The following is a 24838-nucleotide window of genomic DNA, read 5'->3' on the forward strand; positions in this document are numbered from 1 at the left end:
TAATTTAAACTTTTAAGAAAATCTCTGTTTTATTGTGTAATGTAGCATTGAAACATCTGAACAAATCAGTAACTGGGCTGTACAGGCTGCTGTTCTTTCATTTCTTTGGGTTATAGAGTATCTTGTCAGTACATAAACAACAACCTTTTGCATTATAAATTCTTTCCGAGGCATGCTGGTACAACACAAATTTCTCTTATCAAATGCAGCTAAGTCTAATTTCCAAACATCATGCACAAGAAACTCATCTAGTGACAATGTAAACTCAGCAGAAGGGCAGGTCACAAGTCTTGCTTGCTCACGCTCTGCAGTGCTGCAGGTTTGTGTATGATATTTGGAATGTTCCATGAGTGTGAATAATACCAGTTAAGAGGAGAGGAGGAAAACAAAAAAAATTAAAAAAAAAAAGAAAAGAAAAAAAAAGAAAAAAAAAAGAAAAAAAAAGCCCGGGTGCCTCGGGATGGGCAGCTCAGCCGAAGTTGTGCAATGCTAGCCTGAACATGTCATTGGTGCAAACCCAGGCATCGTTGATGTTCTTTAATAGAAATATCTGGTGGAATCCCATGATAGGATCTTCATCAGCCTGCAGAAAGAGAGGGGGGGGAAAAGGTTTAAAACACTCTGGTTTTGAGCAATTTATTCCAAAACTCATGATAAGACAACTTAAAGCTAACATTAACAGTGACATCACATGCTGTAAGATGTGTAATACCCCAGGAGACACCAATACCACCAGAGGGTCTGTTCTGAGGGGCTTTGCAGACAAACACCCAGGGCCCAGTGACATGGAAATCCTGCAATGGCATCTGAAGTTGGGGTTTTTTGAAGACCTGCTGAAGTGTCACTCACCACACTGACGGAATGTGCCTGCCTCAGTGTTGAATCACAGATTCCTTGCCCAGGACTCAAGCTTAAAAGAAGTGGTTCAATTTTTAGCTGCTGAACTTTGGGTTGATGGCAGATGGGGATTGCTGTAGAGGTTGGTATCAACACATTGGCTGGATGATCCAGGTAATGATCTGGGTGTTGAAAGCCTTGCCAGAGCAGGTGCAGCTGGCCAGCAACATAGTACTTCCCACTTCCACTGTCCAGCAACAGCTGGAAGGGAGCAGAGCATTTGCTACAGATGTGACAGTGTGTTCTAAGCACAGGGAATGTCTGCAGCAGTGCCTCCACTCCTGCCTCTGAAAATATGTCCGGGTTACTACAATATTACTACAAAAGTAGAAAATAGTATTAGAGGGAGACTAGTACTCCCACCTAATGTTTATTTACCCATCTTCTCAGAGACACTGTGCAGGAATTAAACCCTCAAAATAACAAATTATTCCCAAATCAATCAGCTGGAAATGACACAACAGGATTTAATCTGAACAGCACACAGAAGCAACTACAAAACAATCTTCTGACGGTGGCTGTAGTGTGTTCAATTCAGCATTTTTGGAGGATTTTAAGCTTTATTCTTTCAACACATGACTATTCAGCTACAGAAAAGGGGGGGAATGTATAAAAAGAGCCTTGAAAAGCAGCAGCCAGAGCAGCTCATGAAAGAGGCTGTCAAAGCACTGAATGTTCATTGGCAATGCTCTGCTGTTCACTGAGAACAAGTGAAAAGTCTGAAGAGCAAAGCAGACTACAAAATAATCAAAAAAGGAAACTTTACTTTAAAAAAATAATATTAATGGACTGTGAAACAAGTCAGGTTTCAGGAGCAACTCGCAAAGGACATCACTTATATCACAGAACAGCAAGTCTGCCAGTGCGCTGGTGGCATCAAGTGCATGGAAAGAAAGCATTCAGATCCAAAAACCACTGCAGGGATTTCACAGTGACAACTGCCTAGGAAGTTAAGTGGTGCACATGAAGTGCAGTTTCACTAAGCATATGCTAATTCACAGAGGAAAACCAAAGTGGGCCCTAGACTGGCCTCTCAGGAAAGCGATACTGAAATAATGATAGATATTTATGTATTAAACCAGCAATCAAGGCAAGCATAGGGTTAGCAGTTATTAGGGAAGAACAAAGAACCAAAACCCAGAAAATGCAAATGCATAAACAGGCAAAGAACACCCACGTATCAAATCCTGCATGCATTTCTTATAATTTAAAAAAATAAAATGCTGCAATAAAGTCATAAAATTACAAGAAAAATGATCCAGCTACAGGACAGTTTCCTACTGAAGAAAGTCAATTGAGTACAACTCTTCAGCTTGCAAAAACATGAGAATGGGGAGAACAGGCAAGACAAGTTACTATAAAACCATGAAGAACAAAGTGAATGAGGAAACTACTACAGCCAGATATTAAGAAGGCAACAAGTAAGGCCAGAAATATGAGCAAGTCAGTGTTCAATACATGACTGAATGAGAGAAAAATCCTCAAAGCAAGACAAGTGCCAGTAGTCACTGTCCAGCAGATGAACAGGGCAGCTTGTCCCTCAATATCCACCTGCCTTGCATGAGGCAGAGGCTCCCTGGGAAGGAGCCCAGTGTGAGCACAAGCAATTATGCTGGGTCAGACCAGCCGTCCATCTCGTGCATTAGCACATATGACAGCAGTCATGGCAATTATTTCAAAGTATTATCCTTACTACATATGCCCAGAAGAGAGGCTCACATATCTGTGCTGTAGAGGTGGCCTGTGCACTGAAGCCCATGGGTTTGTGCCTTTCCCAGCTTCCCCCGGGTATCCAATGTAACCCATCCCAGGAGAGCCTCACTGCTTGGGAGTTGGCAGGTTCTCAGCTCTCAGTTGCCCTCCTCCTTGCAGATCACTGAGGCATCTATTACAAGCTACGTAAGTACTTTTCACACCAAATTTGAGCTTGTCATTACTGACATGAGTATGCTTTAAAATATACATCTGGAAAAAAAATATCAGCACCAGACGAGCTTTAATGTAGGTCTCCTCGATTTCTGATAAGCCTAGGTAGGCTCTGATAAAAGCACTGCAGCTCTTGATGCTCTGGCTTAAGGAGAATTTCCTCCTTTCTTAAGCAGTTTAGGGCTGGACACATGAAGAAGGACTAAGAGGGAATTCTTCCCCAAAACACTTGGTGTGGTACAGACACCAAATTCCCACAATGAAGTCACACATTATTGTTTTCTTTATTCCTTTCATGTTATCTCTTCATAGCATAGAGGAACAGTATACTTTAAAAACAAGGAAAATCCTAGACTATACCCAAGGTGAAGTAAATACTTTATAGTCCATTCCCAAATTTTGACTATGTAATATTAGCACATAGCAAAGGCTCACAGTTCAGTGACTCAAGATGCCCCAGAAAACACAGACTAATCTATCCCATTTTAGGTTAGATCTTCATCACAGCTCAGATAACACCACTGAAACTCTCTATCCTTACTTTTCACTCCAAATTCAGGCATGAACCTCAGGATTTGCATTCCAGATGTGAGCCCAGGCTTTAAACACAAGGGGCTTTAATCTTCCCATAAAACTTTCCTTTGTGCAGTTCAAATTCTTCCATGACATCATTGAATTAAAACAAAAATTAAAGAAGTCCCAGAATCAGACTGGAAGGATCCTCTGATTTCCCGGCTAGACTTTTGCTCAGCATGAGCATAGACTACAGCAGCTCTGCATCACAGAACCACAGAATGGGCTGGGGTGGTCCACAGAGGGGACCTTTAGAGATCACCTAATCCAATCCTCCTGTCCCAGGCAGGGACATCTTTCACTGCATCAGCCACAGCTTTGTCTAGCAGAGTCTTCAAATTCTCATAGAACAGATGTTTCACAAGGTATCCAGGCACCACTTCCCAGGGTTTCAGTCTTCCATGAAAATCTTCCCTTGTGTCCCATCTGTACCTTCCGAGTTACGGTTTCCAACCACTGTCCCTTGTTACACTGTCTGGCACCACTGAGAAGAGTTTGCTTTCAGGTAGTTGGAAATACTCAATCACTTTTCACTTATATTTCCAGCAGATTGCCCTTCGCCACCTTCTCTCCCAGCTCCACAAGCTCTCCATCACTCACAATCCTGGCAGCCTTCTGACCTTTCAGTTTTTCTACATCCCTCCTGACCTGGAGGCTCCAAAGGAAACCCTAAGCTCACAGAGCAGTGAGCTATGTCAGAGTTTGAGATGCAAGACTGCTTTGCACTTCAGGTTTAGCTACACAACTTTCCTCCTCTTGCCTGGTCAGAGAGGGTTTTACTTCTTCACCAGCACCCAAAGCAGTAATTGATTGAACTGCAGGGTTGCAACAACCCTTACCTCAAAGGAAAGGCTAATTACTTGAGACTGCAGGTTCTTTCAGATGTTAAGCCTTTTTTAACTGGCTTTAAGTGCTTTTTAAACAATGCTTCAAGTGTTCAGCATGCATTACAAAAACATCCAGTGATTTTAATTGCAAATTTCCTTTTCCTTTTAAGACTAGGAAACACCGCATAACAATTAGTTATTCACAATTAATTCTGCATCGATCACTTCAGAAATCACACTCTGGGGAGAGCCACAGATCTGCCACATGGCTCTGAGAACACACAAGCCACAGCCATGCTTCTCAGCCGAGCTCAAGGGACAGAAGGGCAATAAGAGAGCACTCCTTACTCAACCAGGACAGCCAGGACTGGAAGACAGGTAAGGCACAGGGTTAAACGTTGTGGAGGGCTAGCCTGAAGACTTCGTTGGTGCACACCCAGGCACCTTGAAAATTTTTCAACAAAAAGGTTTGGTGGAAGCCTAGAACTTGGTCATCATCTGCCTGAGCATGACAGGAGAAATACATTACTAGGTGAAGCACACTGAGGATACTGGGTGACATTCTGGATGAACTCTGGCAAAGCAGGGTCACACCAAAAGGAATTCACTCCTAAAGACTTAAATTGATGCTTACTCTTCCTAGTTGAAGCAAGCAAGCAGCACTCAGACAATGAACAGCAATATTAGAATAAGTGGATGTGTATTTATTATACCTCTACAAAAGGATAACCCCACCCAAACATTAATACCTATCAGCATCCATTAAAGAGGATTTTCGAAAGCAATTACTGCACTGCTTTAGCCAGCGACTTAAATCCCTGCTAGTGACATTCACCTACTTAGATGCTCTGTTACTCTACAGCATCTTCTCAAAGCAGCTGTTGTACCCAGGCCCCTCAGTGTAGGTGATTATTCTGTTGCAAAAGGGTTTTTTATTTATTTATTTATAGTTTATACTGGTATTAGCATGCTGGGCTGTGGACTGGAGCAGCACAGAGGCAGATACACATCCTGACCTTGTCATGGGGCAGTTATGATTTCAACTGACCCCAGTTAAAACCCCTCCCTCATGGGAGGCCAAGGGCTTAAAGCAACCCAAACCTGCAGATCTACTTGAGAATTAATACTCTGATAAAGGAAATAAGAGAGTTTGAAAGTAGCAGTCCTTAGCCCCATTATTCCTTCAGAACTCTTCTTGTACAGTCAAGAAGAAAACTCAGGCTTTGTGATGATTTGATAATAGTTCACCCCACAATATATGCAAGGGAAGTAGGAAGTTTTTCTCCTTTGGTTTATTTTTGCCCCTAATGATTTATATATCTATGGTTTAGGGAAGAAACATATGTATAATGGTTTAAGGCAGAAATACAAGATGTGCCTAGCTTCCTCAGAGTGAATGATGTTCTGAACTTTGGGACTAGCAATTCAAGCAACTAATGCCTCAGAAGATCTGTTTAAATATCATGCCAAGAATGACAACTTAGAAAAGAGCATGTTACAGGTATTTTAGCACTATTATTTTCTTGGGTTACTCTACTAAAAGCATTATACATGGTCCTTCATTACATGAAACAATTCAAGTTTTGAAAAACTGCAGAGGATTAAAATATGCATTAATTGTCCTGGGCTTTGAAGAATTTGTTTCGCAGTCCCATGAAAAGGATAATGGAATAGTAAGCAGGAAGAATGGCCTTCCCCTTCAACCCTTTCAAATTCTGCTACTGGTGCTCTTGGAAGTGCCCTTCCTTGTGCAAAATTCTCTTAGAGTTTTCCTTGAGACCAACATATGTAGGCTGAGCAGCCACACCACTAAGAAGGCAGCTTTAAATAACAGTGAGTATGCAGCTCCATGTTTGCCTGTTACCGTGTTCCCTGCTCCTGGAGCTACAAGTGAGCCACTTGTTAAAATGCACCATCTGCACCCAGCTATTCTCAGTTAGTGTATTGTACACAGAGCAGCACTGAGATGCCGTAAAATGCCTGTCAACATGTGTGAATTGGCACGAGAAAAAAGTATTCACTACATATGACAGCCAGGTTCATTCATGCCACAGACTGTTCCTGATACTTCATTTGTCCACCTCTATAAATATCACAACAAGGCAGAAGCATGAAGTTAAAGTTCTAAGTTGACTTCGACCTTCTGGACACTTGTTCTGTGAGAAGCAGCATTCCCAGGGATTAAGATGTAATTTTTAAAGCTAAGGTTTGAGACATATACATGTGAAGAGTGGAAAAACATTTCCTCATCTACTAAAAATTCACAAGCAAGTTGGATTTGATCATGACAGTAGGCATACTTTAATCCAGTATGTTCTCTCCAAATACCTGGATGCTCTAACACATGATCCCCAAATTATACTGAGTTATTTCAGCAAGTTGAAATTATTCAGAGGTTAAAAACAATACAACACAAAATACTACTCCAAGTCATGGTATTTATGGAAAGCTCCCAGATTGCATTTACAATCCCTCCATATTAATGGATGAGAAAACCCAGTATCTTTACAGGATCTTTTAGAACTTGGTATCTTGCCACCGGATCCAACACAATCACCGTTGCAAGCTGTGATCTGCTTGATAATTATGCAATAACCTTAAAAACATGACTGTGCAAAACTAAGTGCAGATGTGACTGGCCAAAGACATTGAGTCAAAAGGTCTTGATCACATCAGAGTTTTGTGCACACCCAAGAGCAACGCTGAAGAGATCAGCATGTTTGTCCTGCAATTCAGTGCTTTCCATGGTCACATGTGGCTGCTTTTCCACAGTGTGTGCAGGTGGGACTGAGCAACAAGAAAGCTGGAATCCAACTTGCAGCTAGGAAGCAGGAGCAACTTTAATGAGAGCCAAAGCTGCCTATGTTAGGTTCGGCAGTGGATGCACTGCTCTTCTCAGCTGCCCAGCCCAAAACGAAGAGAACAGCTTAGCAAGCAGATTCAAACATCCAGTCCTATGTTTGCTTAGTAAAGAGTACAGTGTCAGTGGAAGTTTGAATGCTTTGATACTGGAGGTGCCATTGAGTTAGCAGGAAAAGGAAATCTAACAGCTATTTTAAAACAAACTGGGTGCAGATAACTCTAAAGACTGGATGGCATGAGAGGCCTGACTTCACAGCATAGCTGGACCAAACGAACTCTGATAACTTCAACTACTGCTATGTAATTTCACATTTTTTAAACTAACACCCCCCACTGTGAGCAAGTTCTGCCTGCAGCTGACTTTCACAGAGTATTTTTTGCAGATTCCAGGACAATGTCTTTCATTCATAAGCAGCTTCATTAATTTACAAGTCTGTGGCCCTGGTATACTGCCAGACTGGGTAAGTTTACACAGTGCAATAGTATCAGTCACATAGCAATATAGTCATACTAAGCTTGAAAAATAATCTGATTCTTCACAAGAAGCAGCTGTTTCAACAGTAAGTGTTTGATCTCAGAGGCAACACTCCCATTGCTGAATCAGTTTTGATTACAGAGGTACTGGACCATACTGACACCAGGATTGTATTCTTGTGTCCTGTGACAGTAAATAAAAAGTATGGATGCACTGAAGGGTGGTCAGTTAGCAAAATGAAGTCTGCTAAATCAGAGCTCAGTGCAAACAGGACATCAAGGTGCATGTTAAACTAGATGTGCTTAAATTGTCCAAGAACACTGTGATGATGCTTTTAAATGCAACAGAGGACACCTTACTGCATTGGGGAAAGGGAAATACTGATGCCATTAGAACCCACATGGTATTTGTCTGCACAAATAAATCCATGATACTTTGCTTGGCAGAACACGACTGTCAAATCACAGGTGGCTTACCTAGAACTAGGTGTCTGAAAGAAGGAGCATTTCTTGACAGTCTTGAATGGCAGAGGAACAATATCCCAATGCAAACTTACCCCTTTTCCTTCCCCACCCATGAGAGCATTTTAATATATTCAGAAAGCAGATGATTTAGAATCCTACAAAATTCTAAGACACAAACACTCATTAACCTATAATGGAAAGAGTTTACCTTAAGCTGTCCCACTACCATACTGAGTATACAGCTATCAGGTGTAGGTTGGTGGTCTTGTGCTGTGATGCTGTGTTGTATCTTTTGGAAAGGGAGGCTCTGCAATGAAAAGAAATCAAAATAAGAAAGTATACAGCAATTGAATTATTTAACTTACAAAACAAAGATTGAGCAAATCCAACATTATGAAGTGTTAGACTATTGTGGCAGTACTGCACAGAGAACTGTTGCAAATGAGGGCACTACTCATTTGGGGGGGTCAATTGTAACAGTTTTTTTCAAGCACCAAGAGAGGAAATAACATTGCCTTACACAGTGAATGGTACCTTTTCCTACTCTAATTGCACTGCCTGAAGAGCTTCAGATCATCTGTAAGCTCAAAGTTCTTATGATGAAGGAACAAACCTCTGCTCTGAACTGTGTTAAAGGATTTTATCATCTAATACTTGAGGTTTACCAGACAAGCCCGAATTTGCTTCTTTGTTAAAGTGGCTATGAGTGGAAAGGAAAAGTGGATGAAGTATTCAAGACATGAAATCCACATATCCACTCTTCCCCTTTTTAATTCCCTTGACACTCAGGTAGCCAACGTCAGTACGTCTGGAGGTACTTGTGCAAGGAACACACCTTGAGGAGCACCAGGCATTGGAGAGTAATTCCCGTCTTTCAATTTAGACCACATTCACATTCCAACATGGACAAGTCCAAGCAGTGAACGTGAAGTATCTGGGGGATCTCAGAGCCCTGTCACACAAATGCAATTTTGGGACTGTTTCCCCAAAAGCTGCATTACTGCTAGGTGCTTTAGTGGCAGTTCAGCATGGATGGAGCTCTGGGTGACCATGTGGCAGATACTCAAAGTCCAGGAACTGCACAGCATGGCAGCACGGGGCCATTCAAACCTCAGGTGGCACTTGGATGCCTTTGCTGCATTTCCCTGATTTGGAAACAGGTTGAAACAGAGCCAAATGCATACTTTGACAAGTTCTGCACTTCCCTCTACTGTAGCAGGCCTCAAAGACTTCCTAGAAGGCCTAGGTAGAGACACAAGTCCTGCTGTAACGAATACGAAGTGCAGTCTTGGCTCTACAAGCCTAAGGCTCCAGGAAGAATTCCAGGAAGCTAAATCCTTGGATAACAGAGAACACAGAAACTGTGGAAGGATCAGGACCTGAGGAAGCAAATGAAGTGTAGGGAGCAGCCCTCTAATTAGAGGGACACTATTCAAGAGCACCCTTTAATAAAGCCTGCGGTGTTTCCTCTTGGCTGGGAATACAGTCCCAACCAACTTGGAAGCGCAAAATGGACTGACAGCTTTGTAGTATGGACAGACATAGTAACAACACAAAACCAGAGCCTTCTTCTCTGAACAACCAGCAGACTGTTTTCCAGGGTCACCATTCCAAACTTGAATGTGCAGAATACCCACACAACTTGCACAAGCACACGCTGGGAAGTTATTTTGACAAAAGGGTACTTCAAAGCCCAGCCCCACCTCAGTACAAGAGCTTCTTGTTGAACAAGCCCTGCAAAAAGATTCTTTTAAAAAGGCAGAGGGATGCAATTGTGTTCAGGGAGGAAGGAAAGGCTTTGGAATCAAGAGCTCTACAAAATGGTGACAAGGAACCAAATACAAGGCTGGGTAAGACAGTGGCTGTTTCAAGTACCTGATTCCACAGGACAAGAGGAAATGGCCTCAAGCTGCATCAGAGGAGGTTCAAGTTGGATATCAGGAAGAATTTCTTCACTGAAAAGGTGGTTAAGCATTGGAATGGGCTGCCCAGGGAAGTGGCGGAGTCACCATCCCTGGAAGTGTTCAAGAAACAACTGGACAAGGCACTCAGTGCTATGGTTTAGTTAACAAGGTGGTGTTCAGCGAAAGGTTGGACTCGATCTTGGCACATATTTTCCAACTTTAAAGATTCTATGATTGTCCTTTTCAGAGGAAAGGACCCCAAATGGCTGGCCAGCCTAGTGAGCTACTCATGTGATGCATTGGGAGAAAACCCACTGGAAAGAGCAGGAGTGTAGCTGACAGGAAAGACCACTGATTTTTAGGACAGGCAGAGGCTACCGCAAAAGGATGGCTGCTTATAGACATCCATCTGTACTGGAGCGAATGATTTTGTGGTATGAAAAGTACAATAAAAGTGTCTAAAAAGCATGGAACTACATAACAACCAGGGCTTTTACCATCCTCTGACATTAGAAATTGGCTGGTCTTTCACTATAAAAAGTATGGAATCCTCCTTGAAGTCAGGTAAGAGAAATCAGGCAAGAATAAAGTTAAGTAGCATAAACTCGCTGCTGGCAGCAAGAATACGTGTCTCAGCTTCCTCCTTGCTCCACTACATTCATAGAACTACGTAATTATTATCTCAAATGCTCAATGTAAATCAGGCTGCCCCTAATTAGCACAGGCACTCTATGTGAAACAAGTCCAGCACCAATTAGGACAGAAGAAACAAGTGTCAACTCCCACGCTGTAACAAGGCACAGATGTGTCAGTTCTGCAGAGCAATGCCCATACAACCTTGCCCTGCTATATGAGCAGACTGAAAAGGTGCCATATCATTGCTGTCACACAGCAAAGAATTTGATCTATAAGAAAATGCCACCTTTGTGCTTACATCAATTCACCATCCAGGCACTGAAGGACACAAGACCGCAGAAGTGCGAAAGAATTTCAGTGCCAAACTTTCAGGGATGTGCTGAACTGACTAAGCAGCTCCAGAAGCAGAGTAGGTGAGCACATGAAGCTGACACAGCAAAGGGAGCCCAGGCAGCTCAGTGCTGACAGAGGAATGCTGAACGACATTAGAGTCACTGTAAGCTGATACAGCTCATAACGAACCATGGCAGTGGAAGGGCACAGAGTAACTTCAGTGCATTTCCTCCTTACTTTAAGCAGATGGATACAAGCCAGAAAAAGTTTCCCTAAAGCAGAGTAGTGTGTCTTCACTCACCAATTATGACTGCAGCAGGCATATAAATCCAGAAAGTCCACCTTGCAGCAGAGACAGGGAAGGTAAAGATGAGCTATGTCACAGTGAGAAAGGGGCTGGATTTGCACTGGGCTGAATCCAAGGCAGCAATCAGACACTGTGGCCAAGCAGACGCTTGGCTGGTTGGGTATCTAAATGGCTGCTAGCCCAAAAGTCTAAAGAGCACTGAGTACACAAACAAGCTACCCTGGAGCTTTGCTATCTCCTCACCTACAAGCAGCAGTTGCTGCTCTTTCTGAGATCTGCAGCCTTCTCAAAGGCAACACAGGTACCTAAAGCACAGACCTGAGGGTGAACCTGTCTTCACAGTTAAAGATGCCTTAGGTGAAAGAAGTAATTCCAAAACACAGGAGCAGTAGCTGTGCAATAAGACAAGTGTCAAGTTGCAATTATTTTTCTTCTCAATGTGTAATAAAAATGTCTGAAATACCATACTCAGAGCAGACTGTCTGGTGACCTAAAAGTGTGTCCCCTGCATATCTTGCAAAAGAAACAAACTTTCTAGTCTCATGACAGCATGCAAGTACCCCCAGTTTTATAACAGAAGCATGGATTTACTCAAGAAGATAAAAATCCTCTTAAGTTTAACTAAACGAACATGGAATTCTAGTGTCCTCTCACTTGCTGAAGAGGAGACACGTTTCAAAGTCCTGAACCATACCTGCTCATATCTGAACTGCTGACAAATCTGCATTGAGGATAAGTCAGCTTCTCCACTACAGAACTTATTTGCAGTTTACGTATCACAAAATAAGTTGTTCCTTGCTGTAATGTGTCTAGCCTTTCTCACAGACAGATCCAAATAACAGGTTTGCTATTGCTTCTTCCTTGGCATGCCTTAAAAGAGCAAAGACACCTTTCACTCCTCTAGATCAGAGGCAGCTTATGCATTAGACCTTTTAAAAAAATAAATCAATAATGTCAAATACAATTGCAGTCACAAAATAACCTTGCAAACTATGGAGTCAATTAACATTTCACCATTAGAGCCATCAGTGGAATAACCTTACTACACAGCAGTAAATCATAACATTTCTTGAAGACCCAAGTTGGAAGCACAAGTTCAAGATTTTTGAACTCTTAAGTCTAACTCAAATTTTCAGAAGCAATTATCTTCTAGTCTTCATAACTGTTTCCCAAAACATTCAGTAAGGATTACAGACTTACAGTGAGTTTTTCAACGATGGCTGCTTTGCCCTGGAACTGCTGTCCTTCCCACGTAAGGCATGATGCATCAATCTGGGGGAAAAAGAAAGAAAAAGTCATCAACCTGCTTAGGTAACCCTTAAGCAATCCTGATACAAGATTTTGTTTATTTCACATAAGTCCTTAGAATCCGGTTATTTGAAAACTACCTCATTGCGAGACAGAAAGAAAGCAGCAAAATCAATTGCGAAAGTTTGGAACAATCAACTAAAAATTAAGTAGGCTACATTTCATTATCATAAGTCTACCAGCAGAAAGAGTTCCCGCCTTTGGATTAAAGTCAGCTTTCAGAAGAAAATCAAAAGGATCAAAAAAAAAAAAAAAAAAAAAATCCTAGGGACACAAAGTCAAGCATGTGGAGAGAGAAAAATATATGAAGAAAACTGACAACAGGGGTTGCACCACCAGGGTAGTGCTCCAACTCACCAAACTAAAGCAATTCAAAAGTGACTGGCCAGACCCCTACCTGGAACAGGTGACAAAAGTCTTGACTGACTTGGATTACACCACTAAAGATAAACTGTATCTTGTGGTGGAAGCAGTGATACAGGAATACACACCAAATCCAAGAGCTCCCTGCTGCATTCCTGCATGCTATAAAATTTGTTTGCTTCCACAGGGTCTCTGAAGGGAAAAAGCTTATCATTACAAGCCCATTTCTGCAAAATCTCCCCAAATTTACACAAATTGTGACCTTGGTGCATTTCAGCCACACAAAACAGGGTCCCATTCTCCACAGTTTAGGAACTCCACAAAACAACACACATCAGTGACCTGCATAATAGTTCTCCCAACTACATGTGCACAGGACTCTTCATGGAATGATGGAAGGCAGAAAGACCCTAAGGGTGAAAAAAAGCCAGGAGTTCATTGTGTGGAAGGCCCTACGTCCAAGAATTTAAATGAGTTTGTACTCACCACCATTTTGAGGATTTGATGTATTTTGGTAATAAATTGACAAACTGCCTAGAGACTTCATATTTAGAGCTGTGGTTAGAACACAAATTGCTTGGTTTTCTTCCTCTCTAGGCTCTGTACACAGCTTCTTGGGCAAAGTAAAGCAACAATCTGGCAGGCAGCAAGTACACAACAATCTCAAGAGCAAATGGTATCAGTGCTGCTGGATATTGCTGAGGTATAAGGAGGGGTGTCAGAGGGTGCTGAACCATTTCAATCCTCAAGAGCTTGCTGAAGCTTCACACAGCTCATCCAGCAGATGAAAAACTGGTCAGGAAAACAGGATATGCTGCTAGAAGACTTGTCAGCCTTGAACGTCTTGCTGCAAACTCCTCAGCCACCCAGCAGCATTCCTCACCATCAGCAATCAGCTCCACGCACAGAGCACTTTGCATGCTCTTGGAGGAATCTTCCCCCAAAACTAAAAGCTGATGTTCCTTGGGTTTGTTAATTACGGTTTTTAATTCTGGTATCCAAGTCTACTTCACCCCAAATAAGAAGAAAAAAAAAAAACAAAACAAACTATTGTTTGAGGAAATTTAAACTAAATTTACATTCATTTAACATGTTATTCTACATGTTTAAACTGGATTTAAAACTGTAAATCTATTTTAATGTTCAGAGGATTGATATAGCATGAGGTAAAAGAAACACCTGCAAGAACTGATAAACACAGGGTAGGACTTAAATTATATCCCACTTCAAGAGGGATCCAAGCAAATCCATGCCTGTAAATTAATGACAAACTAAAACTAGAATGTTTGCTTTTACAGAGCACTTCATCACAGGATTGTCATCAAACCCCTCCAATACAAACCACTGTCTACAGCTAAACAGGGCTTTTGTGAGTCTGACTGCCTAAAAGGCAAACAAAGCTCAAAATAGAAGTGAAACATAAAAGAAAAGCAATAAATAAAAGCGAGTGTGATTGCACTGACTGATATTCCAGAGTCAGGATAAAGCCCACAATCCCACCCTGTGTATTCCCACACATCAGAACAGGGAATCCCAGACAGATAATGGGACAGTCTTAGCTCCCTTTTTGTGGATACTTACATATATTGCTCCTAACTGAGTCCTGTCTGCATCAAAAAGCTGGTAGTAATGTTGTACAAAGCTGGATCCAATCTGCTCCCAGATAGGCTTGTCTCCCATTCTGAATCCTCACCCAGAGCCAGTGACTATAAAACAAACAAACAACAAAATCATCAGAAAGATCACAGGAATAAGCATAACACTTGGCTTGAGTATTAGCACCAAGAAACACATCCTCTCAGCTGGCCTGAATTTTTCTTTGGGATAAGTAGGACAAAACTCACCTCTGTATCCTAGACTTGTAAATAAACATCTTGGATATTGAATGGTTTAGTTTCTAATTATAGATTCGGTTTGTAGTGCTATTTCAGTGTGAGGTCACATCCCATGTACAAAAGTGGAGAATGAGAACAAAACTGAGTGTTAGCACCTTATCTTCACATACTTCATAAGTTACACCATCTGAACAAGCTGGCAAGTGCTTGCTGTTTCAACTTGATCTCATTTACTGTAAACAAATGACCTGTTAATATGGATTGTCTGCAAGTGGCTTACACCAACTGATTCATGTATTTAGCTCCTCAGGTATTTCACCATCCACAGGCCATTCTATGAGTGTCCTGCCAGTGGCCCATAACGAGAATTAATTCACTAGCTTGTTGTTTAACACAAGCTTACTGCCCATCCTCTTCTATCCTGTCACTGAGGCTGAAGTAGACTCGATGTTTATCTTTCAGCCTGTAATAACTTCAAGATACAAACCATGATTTTTCATAGTGGTGAGAATCTGCAGTTCCTAGTGAAGGTGCTGGAAGTTCAGAGGCATCCCACACTTCTGAACACAAGTCCTTCTATTCCAGAGGGATTAAGCATAGAGCATGCACAGCAGTGTGGACAGGCCCAAACTCTCATGCACCATCAGTACAGCTGATGGCTTTATCACAACATTACATTTTTCAAGAAAGCAAATTCATTTTTATTTATCCTGATCTCTCTCTGAAAGTCTGAAGAATTGTGCTAAAATTCAAAACACACAAATACTGCACTCAAACCCCACTACATGATATTTTAAGATCCGAGTTCACTTCAAGCAAGCTATACTTGCTTAACATCAAGATGTCAGCCACTAGTCCCTCTTTGCAATCCCTGTCCAGGAACCTTGGAGTTACAGGTTTAAATTGCACTGCAAACCTGGAAAGGTATGAAATTCTGTTTTAGGATACAGGACATAATAGTTATTTTGGCTTCCTTTAGCTATCAATTACTTACACACCTGTATAAGATTTGACAAATTCCTAAGAGAAACAAAACACACATTCCCAAGATCTCCACAGAGGGTACTCCCAGGCCCAGCTTTCTGTTCATAGTTGGACAAGAAAGCTCCTTTCATATTTTAGGCCTTTGGCAGTCTGAGCTTTACTCACACAAATGGGAACTGAAATGGGTTCAGACTTTACATTGGAAGTTTTAAGGTCACACAAATTTGGCCATACTTACAGAAGAGCAAATCTCTTTTATTAGATCAATGGGCTAACAGCAGGTAGCATCTGTGTTGTCAGGATGGTAAATTCAACTACCAAGAACAACTGCTATCACATTTTTAAACATCCTTATTTCACAATCAGACACCTAGGCAGTATAGTCAACATCAAACTCACCAAGCCTGCACACTAACATAAAAATTCAAAGTCTTGTTGCCACACAGCTGTTGTTTCAATAGCTCCAAAGAGATCTACAATCTGGTGTTAGTCACCATCATGAGCACTCCACTGATACTTGCAGTACATACTTCAGTCTGGAGGAGTTTACCCAGTGTGGCCACTCCTCTGGGAAAGCATATCACAAATTAAAAAAACACCCAAGTACAACAGATTAAAAAAAAAAAACCCAAAAGCAACCCCACACTCACATCCCGAACAACTTAAACCTAGTTCTTTACAAGTGAAAAGGTGGTATTGATTGCACATCCATAATTGATCAACTGCAGGTTAGGCTGGTATGCAGCCAGAAATCAAAGAACTTCAGCTTGTATTAGGAGATTTTATTTTGAAGAAAAATCATCCTAAAACCATGGCACCAACTCCCTGGAAACTACTGAGTGGTGATGTCCACCCTGCTGAGAGGTAGGGCTCATGTCATATTTGGCAAATCAGAAGCAGTAGGACTTAAGTTTGATGCCTGCAGTTTCCATTCCAGACCTGTGGGTACCTACCTAGAAGTGTGTAGTTTGGGATGGCTGCAGTGGAGCCAACAATCAGCACAGGGGAAAATCATGTTGATTCACTTTTTATGGATCATCACAGCTTCAACTTCAACATATGAAGTCACATCACTGTCAGATATTCCTAAACATTCAAGGGCAAATCTAGTTGACACTATTGATGCTCAGCAGTCACACATCTAACACTGAACTGAAGTCAAGGACAACAAAATAACGACCAGCTTATTCTCTTGAAGCTAAAGCAAGTTAGCTATTGCCATATTAAACTTTCCCCCCCACATGATGTGCATTCACCCTTAACAGCTCACTGTACCATCATACAAACCCAAGATCAAGCTGTGCACCAACACTGCACCTCATTTAGTCCCTCAAGGCACAACAGCCTCACTCAAGATCACCAGATGCCTTCTGTTCAATCCTGAAACTGCGAGAAAGCCTTAGAGACTGCAAGGAATAAAGGAATTCTTATTTTACATATGGAAAGTAGAATTATGGGTTTTAGATCTAAAAATTAGTATGTTAGCTTGCTATTTCCTCCTAAAAAAAGAAGAGTACTTGTATTTTGATCAGTAAAATACTATTAAATAAGTAAAATAAATAAAAATCAGCATAAATTTGACCAGGTATAACATTGATTTTGTCAGAAATGAGAACAAGCTAAAAAAAAAATGCAGCTGAAATTAATGACCCTTGACTAATTCTTTTTATTTGTTACAACCTTACTCTCTTTCCTGTACCATTCGTATATTGTTTTGCTGAACACTCACTCTTCCTGGAAAGGTTTATTTTCCTTTTCTGATTTGTCACCTTTTCCTCCATGCTGTCTTGTGTTTTCTGCCTGTCATTACGGATGTAAGAAGCTTAGATGTACCTAAAGAAAGAACAAGATGGGAATCATCTGTGTCATCAAGCCTAGTCCCTTTCAGTGAGACACAACCCATGTAAGACTGTATTGATACATGTATCAGTCCAGTATTTTAATGAGATAAATGTAACATAAAAGGCTTTTAAGATCTACTGCAGACCTGTGAGGATAGCACAGGTTCTGATGTTGTCAAACACTAGGGCAACACAGAGGTGCTTCAGACCCATCCAGCCAAATCCATCCACACTTCACTCACATCTGTCCATGGCTACAGAAACACGGACTAATATAAAGCCAGCTAAAAGAAGTTTCAATAAGCTAGAAAGCTCCTAAGATGTGGCACACCTGTCCTTTTAAAGGCACCTGCTGAAAGTTACTACTGTATAAGCATTACTGGATATTCCACCTTAATTCCCCACAGAAAAGGAGATAATTTCCTTAAGCTAATTAATTTCCTTGCCTTTGTCACTTCAAACCAAACCTACCTCCTCACATCCACTTAAGAACACCACAGTCCATTTGATGAACAGCTTCTTCACAAAAGCACAGCAGCAAAGCTGAGCTACCAGCACACAGTGTAATACTTAATTCACATTATTCACTCTATTTCTTGCAATCTGCTTGCACTAGAGAATTTATCCCCACCCCAAATACCACCCAGCAGTCAGTGCTGAAGTGGAAACCCAATACAGTGCACAAAAGCTGCAGCTCCCAGCAACTCTGTCTTTAACAGGTATATGCCGACACTGCTGAACCAAACCGCTTCTCCTCAGGGGCCTTTTGCAGCGACATCAAAATCGAATTTTCCAATACCTTTGCCAGACTGTAAGCTCACACATCAAGAGTAAATTCCACCCCTCTACACATCTCTCACCACAATCCCTACACATCTCATCCTATAAGGTACCAGGGCATCCCGGTGTTTGCTTTGCATCCATCTGCTTTGGCACGTGGCAGACTGCACCAAGAGCAGGACAAGCACAAAGACCCAGCAAGCAGTAGCACCAATGAGGAAGCTGCACCTATAAGACAGAGAAGATCTAGAAGAGAACAGAGCCTCCACACGGGCCACGAGTGATCTTGAGTGATCTGGCCTCAGGCAGATTTTTTTATCCACAAAATCTAAAAATACAGAATCTTTTCTATTGCTTGTCCCAGCTTTGGTGCTTCTGTCTACACACACCCCTCTTCCATCCCTGCCTTAGTTCTGGATGTGAGAGATTAGCACGAGCACACCAACACTGCCCATAACTCCTAAGGGGAACATAGTCCTTAAGAAACTCAGTTCTGCCACTGGTCTCGATGAAACCTCCTCCTACTGCTTCCTTCACAAGCTACAAAACACACGATACTCTGTCAGTTTGCTGCAGCACAAAGCCCATCTTTCTCCTCATGTGGCACCACCAGAGCTACTCAGAAGGGTAGCATGAGGAAAAGTCACTTTTTTTACTTGGAAAAACAAGACTAATAAAGACATTGCCTTCTCTGAAATACATAAGTGCCAGTGACATCTGGAGCAGGTGGGCTACTGTCACAGCTCTGCAGTATGGAGAAAGAACAAAAAGTTGCTTCAGCCAGTAGTTACGCTTTACCACATTATCAGACCTGGACACATGTAAGCTTGCTGCTGTCAATCAAAAAAATTAAAGTCATTCTGAATTGGAGCATGGTAGGCCTGTAATTCTAAAAGAATACTACATTTTCATGGAAAAGTCAACAAAACCTAGCATGAGCAATAGTAAAATATAAATTACTAAGGAAAACAGAGGTGGTTTGCCAGGGATTGCCACATTTAAAAAGCAAGATGTATTCAAAGAATCAATAAACAACCATCATAGGCAAAGAAGGTCTGTAAAGTCTTTCTGGTCTGCAAAACACTAAATTTAAAAAAAAATTTAAAAATTTTTTTAAAAAAAACCCCACTGAATTTAAAGAGGAAAAACGTCAAACCAATACATTCTAATGCTAGTGGAGAAAATTGCCTTCTATTATTCAGTTATGACTATACTTATTCCACAAGTAGTCTCAGCATAAGTAAACCACACTCTCAAGATAGTAAAGACAGCCCAATGCACCACCAAAGTTAAACTCTCAAGATTGAATTCAAGCTTGTTTTCTGGAAGATCTAAGAACCAGTGCAACAAAATAGCACCAACACCACCCTCAAATCTGTGCTGCTGGTCCAGTGACACATGTGAATCCACAGCAAACATGGCTTGGCCCATCAGTTGGTGCACTGTTCACTACTGATTAACAGGAGAAAGTAAGGACAATGAAAGAGCTCTCAGCTTTTTCAGTTCCTCATACTCTTGCAATTTCTACCACGCAGGTATTTTAGATCACTCAGATTAGAGAGTCAGCAGTCTTTAGACTGGTAAGAAAAGTAAAGCAGCAAACAGTTTTAGACTATTTTTCCTTCAATTGCTTTTCTTTTGCCACTAAAACTTGCAAAGACAGGAGCGCCTCCAGTGTGCACTTTCTAGGAACACAATGGAACCAGCATCACAGGACCAGATAATCTTATTTCAAACAGGTCATCTATTCAACTCCACCAACAACCACTTGATAACAGATCATCCTCCTTTAGCAAAGGATACACTCCCTACAGAGAAACTATGCAAATTATCACAGAATAATGCAGGTTTGCAAGGGACCTCCTCCAGCTCAAAGCAGGAGGACAAACCTGTTCCACAGCCTGACTGCCCTCATACAGAGGGCAGCTGTCCTGTGTCCTGCCCGAATCCCATCTGTTCCAATTATGCCCCTTGTGTCCTGCCCTGGCATGAGGTACCCTGAGAAAAGCCTGGCTCCACTCTCCTGATAATGGCCTGACACAGACTGAGGCTGTGATTAAGCCCTGCTCAAGCCTCCCTAGACTAAACAAGCCCAGACCACGCAGAATGCACAGTAACACAGGGATGAAGAAATACTGGAACTTACTGAGGGACATCATGCCTCATCAGCCATTTATCTTCAACACACTTCGACTCTGTCTGGTAAATGCCAATTCAGTGGTCAATCTTTCTCCCTTTGAAAACCTATAAAATTTCCAGTTGAGGAACAAATTTCTGCATTCAGAGACTGAAGATGTGTTTCTCTGACACATTTCCACAATCATCTCCACAGCAGCTGACTGATCCACAGAGGAGAACCCTCTGCGAACTACAGCTCAAGGCCAATGAGAAACCATTGACTTCAGAGACCTCCACCAAGTAATTGTCATGGACTGCTCTGTGCAAGAAATTACATTATTCTAAATATGCTTTTCGAGCTAAAAATAGTTAAGTCTAGATATGTGAACAGTGAAAGGATGGAAAGGGAGAAAGGGGAAGATGACAAGGTCCAGACTATTTCCTTCTGGGAAACACATTTACTTTCCCCTTCTCAGTCTTTTTATTCCTCTACTCCAACTTCATTGAAACAAATTAATGAGAGAATTATGCCAATCTGAAGTACATTTTTTTGTTAGAAATGTCAGCAAGTGTAAGGCCACTAGTACACAAAGCACCTGAGGAAGACTCTGGGAAAGCCTTCACTGTGCCTACAGCTTGATGCTCATCTCAACTGCAACCTGACAACCCAAGAGAGCCACACAGAGTCAGTCAGGATGATTTTCATATATACAGATATATATTACACGTAACTGCAGAGGAGGACATAATGTTTTGTTGTTAAGCAAAAGCCACAGTGCTACACATCTGCCTTTTTTCCAGAGTATTCTTCATGCAAGCCAAAAACCAAATTTAAGTTTGCAAGGGCTGAAGCCACATTTCCTTTCCCCAAAAGGAGTGCAAGACTGCTCAGTTTAAAAAAAAACAGGGGAGGCACTGGAGGGGGAACCACTACACCCTGTTTTTCTTTACCTTATAGACACAGTAAGAAAACATTTAATGGCCAAAGTTGCCACAATATCTACGAGTTTTAAAACAACATAAAGGAATTACACTTGCAATGTTACCAGCTATTAGTATATATTGCAATTCCTAAACTTACCATACTCTACACTTTCACTAACTAAATGACCCTTTTATTAACAGGAACAAAAGAAATTCCAGCAGAGAGAACTGCAGAAAGTTGTTACCATTTGCATTTTTCTAAAGACCTGAACAAACACAGATGTTAAGCAAATATATTTCAAATTATCTAACAAATAACTTGCAACCTTTTATACAAATAATAATTAGGAGCCCATTGGGAAAACAGTTAAATAGTCCAAAAGTGAGCCAAAATATCACCTCACTTTAAATGAGATCAGGCATTTCACTATATACAGTAATTTTGCTACTTCTAGGTGGAGGTCTGTGAAATGCTTTTTTTTTTGTTGCTGATAAAAGAAAACTTAAAGTCACTACACACAAATACAGAAATCACTGCTTGAACATGACTTCTCAAGGCAAAAGAGTATTAACTTGAGAAGGCAGCTGATTAATGAATCAGAATTAACTTTCAGGCAACATTTCTGCAACCAATTCCTACTCAAGTATTTACTTGGGCTTTTTTTTCCAGTTCGACTGCAATACAGTAAGACAGTACAGCTCTAAGACACATTTAAACTGGAAATTATGGACTTCGAATGAGCTGAATTATTATTTCAGCCTGCCTAAGACAGGAAGTTCAATCTGAATTGCAAGAACAGACTCTTGGGGATTTAAATGGCTTCAGAAAGCTATCTTGCGTTAACTGAATGCAACACACACTCCTTGCTACTGCACACCTTTGAAGGTTTTGATTGTTTTCAAAGCTGAAAACTGACAACAGCCCGAGAGAGGAAGAAAAAATTCTCTCTTGCAGATCATACTGGAAAATGGCAACTCAAAATAAAAAACTACATGACTGCAGCAGATCACTGAGCACATGCACTTTGCTAGTTTGACTCCAAGGAAGCGTGAACCTTTCACGTTCAACGTGACAAAGCGATTCAACCATGTCAGGTAACTTCAGTCCTCTCACAACCTTCTGGCAAGACAGAAAACAGCAAGAACATTAAAAACACTCGAAGGAGAAGCATAACCGAGTACACCTTCTGCCCTGCACAAACCATCTCCTCTCAGCTCCCATTCACTCCCTTTACACTCCTCCCTGCGATACCGAGCCGTCGCAAAGCAACGCAGAAGCACCGATGGGCAGCAGGCCGAGAAGCCTCGGTGCCTCTGAGGGTCGCGGCGGCAGCGCCGGGGCCCGCCGGGGTGGCTGGCGGAGACAGCACGCCCGGGGAGCGCCGGGGGCTGCCGGCGGGGCGAGGCGAGGCACAGTCCACAGCTCCCCGTAATCCCCCGGCCCCGCTGGAGGAATCTGCTCCCCGAGCCTGCGAGCCGAGCTCGCCCCGGCCGAGGCTCCTCGCTCCCTCGGGGGAGCCGGGCCGGGGCCGCCCACCCCTCTCAGCTCGCTCGCTCGCTCGCCCGCCCACCCACCCATACGCGGGGCCCGCCAGTCCTGGGCACAGCCGGCGATGGCTCGTCTCCCTCCGCCGCCGCCCCTGTGGGACCGCGCTGCCGGCGCCTCAAAGACGGGGAAGGTCAGGGCGGCTCCGGCCGGCGGCTCCCGCCCAACCTGGCCCGCGGCAGCCGGCAGCGCCCCGCGGCGGGGATAGGGCCGGGCCACGGGGCCACGGGGCCGCGGGGGGCGAGCGCGGGGTATGGCGGCGCCGTGTGCCGGCCCGCGGGCGGTGCCGGTCCCAATCCCGCTGCCACTCCCGGTCGCGCCCCCCGCACTCACCCGCGGCTCCCACTATGGCGGCGGCAGCGGCCCCGTGCGCGGCGCGAGCCCCCTCAGCCTCCCTCGCCCGCGCTCCGGCCCCGCCCCGCTCCGCCCGGCCCTGCGGCATGCCGGGACAGCGAGTCCCGCCGGCCGCCAACCGCGCACTGGGAAGGGCGAGTAGAACTACAACTCCCGACAAGTCCCGCGCCGCACCCCGCGGTGGCTCATTTGAATGAGGGAAGGGGCCCGCGCGCCGCTGGCCCCGCGGCGGCGCCCCGGAGCATTGTGGGATCGTGGGGGAGCGGAGCGGGGAGGGGTCCTTGGGGAGTAACGGGGACAGCGCTGTACCCCTTTGGGAGAGGATTGTATCCCTTTGGGATAGGGCTGTATTCATTTGGGAGAGAGTTGTACCCCTTTGGGAAGGGACTGCACCCCTCTGGGACAGGGTTGTACCCTCTGGGACAGAGCAGGACCCGTGGCCCTGAGTGGGGACGTAGGTGGTCAGCCACAGCCAAAACTGCAGGTCCTGAAGTTAATTTTAGTTCCCCCCATAAAGGATTTACATTGACAATTTTTAAAAAAAATTGCTTGGCTTGATTTCAGTGAAAAGTTAGCAAAGGAGGTGTGGGGTGGTAAAAAACCGCCTTCAAATAAATACTTGTGAATAGGTAAATGGTCTAAAAGCGTGGTTTGGGTCTCACTGGAGCCCTCCCATATTCCCTGGAGCAGCAGCAGAGAGGACTCATAAGGGTACAGGAGCTCATCTTAAATAAAATTATTAACCCTCTGGGCCAAAGGCTATCATATTATTACATAAAAACTTCTAAAAACCTAAAAAAAGCCCCCAACAAAACAACCAAACCCCCCCCCCCCGATTTCTAAAAATAGGTACAGAACCCAAAAAAGGAGTCACTATTAATCTCTAGAGGAATTGTTATGACCTTAAGGTTTTCCCTTAGAATCATAAAAGCCATATAAAATAAACATTATTCTAGTCCCCTTCTAGGCCTGACATTTGAAAATACACAGAAATGTGACAACCAAAAATAGTCAAAACTGGTAGAAGAAAAATATTGCAAGGGTACAGGCTGGATTAGAATACAGAAAGGTGCGGGGTTGAAAGAGAAGAAAAATGTTTGCACTGAGCAGCAGCACAGGGTTTTTTGTTATCATAATAAGGTGCCTTCCTACAGAATTAACCTCTTAATTCCCTGAGGTATGGTTGCTCAGTTCCTTAATTTACCAGGAAATGGGAGAAAGTGTGCATGAGGAAAAATGTCTGCCTTTATCACAGTTTATCCTCCATTGGAACGGACTCACAAGGATCATTGAGTCCAGCTCCTGGCCCTGCACAGGACAGCCCCAACAATCACACCATGTGCCTGAGGGCACTGTCCAAACACTTCTGAACTCTGGCAGCCTTGGTACTGTGACCACTGCCCTGACATCTTTGCTGGTTCTTAATTCACCTAAACCACACCTGCTGACCCATCACTCAAACCCATTCCAGGACCCCCAAACCCACACAACTCTTTGTCACTTCCCACGATCTGATCTCCCCTTAGTACAGAGACTCTCCACAAACACTCACTTTCTGTTTCCCCTGGGCTACACAAAAGT

The 24838-nt window shown here is 42.9% G+C and overlaps 1 protein-coding gene across 3 annotated transcripts; it reads right to left on the minus strand.

Annotated features, from left to right (window-relative positions):
* Positions 1-23319, minus strand: NUTF2 (nuclear transport factor 2). Of its 3 annotated transcripts, XM_082290017.1 has the most exons (6): positions 23237-23319; positions 14457-14581; positions 12405-12476; positions 8233-8331; positions 4572-4725; positions 1-583 (listed from the first exon to the last, which is right to left on the minus strand). In XM_082290017.1, exons 2-5 carry the CDS (start codon positions 14553-14555, stop codon positions 4615-4617), a joined length of 381 nt encoding a protein of 126 aa, XP_082146143.1. In that variant the 5' UTR covers positions 14556-14581; positions 23237-23319; the 3' UTR covers positions 1-583; positions 4572-4614. The 3 variants fall into 3 exon arrangements, with proteins under 3 accessions (XP_082146143.1, XP_082146141.1, XP_082146142.1); XM_082290015.1 differs by lacking the exon at positions 4572-4725; XM_082290016.1 differs by lacking the exons at positions 4572-4725; positions 23237-23319 and adding an exon at positions 22933-23027.
* Positions 23320-24838: the final 1519 nt, after the last annotated feature.

Source organism: Coloeus monedula (genome assembly GCF_965178545.1).
Source record: "Coloeus monedula genome assembly, chromosome: 13".
NCBI lineage: Eukaryota > Metazoa > Chordata > Aves > Passeriformes > Corvidae > Coloeus > Coloeus monedula.

Excerpts from the sequence above, each read along its gene's own strand:
- NUTF2 (XM_082290015.1), bottom strand. The coding sequence starts at position 14,555 with ATGGGAGACAAGCCTATCTGGGAGCAGATTGGATCCAGCTTTGTACAA. Across the intron at positions 12,477-14,456 it reads CTCAGTTAGGAGCAATATAT|ATTGATGCATCATGCCTTAC; the intron begins GTAAGTATCCAC and ends TTTTTCCCCCAG. Across the intron at positions 584-8,232 it reads TGGTAGTGGGACAGCTTAAG|GCTGATGAAGATCCTATCAT; the intron begins GTAAACTCTTTC and ends CTCTTTCTGCAG.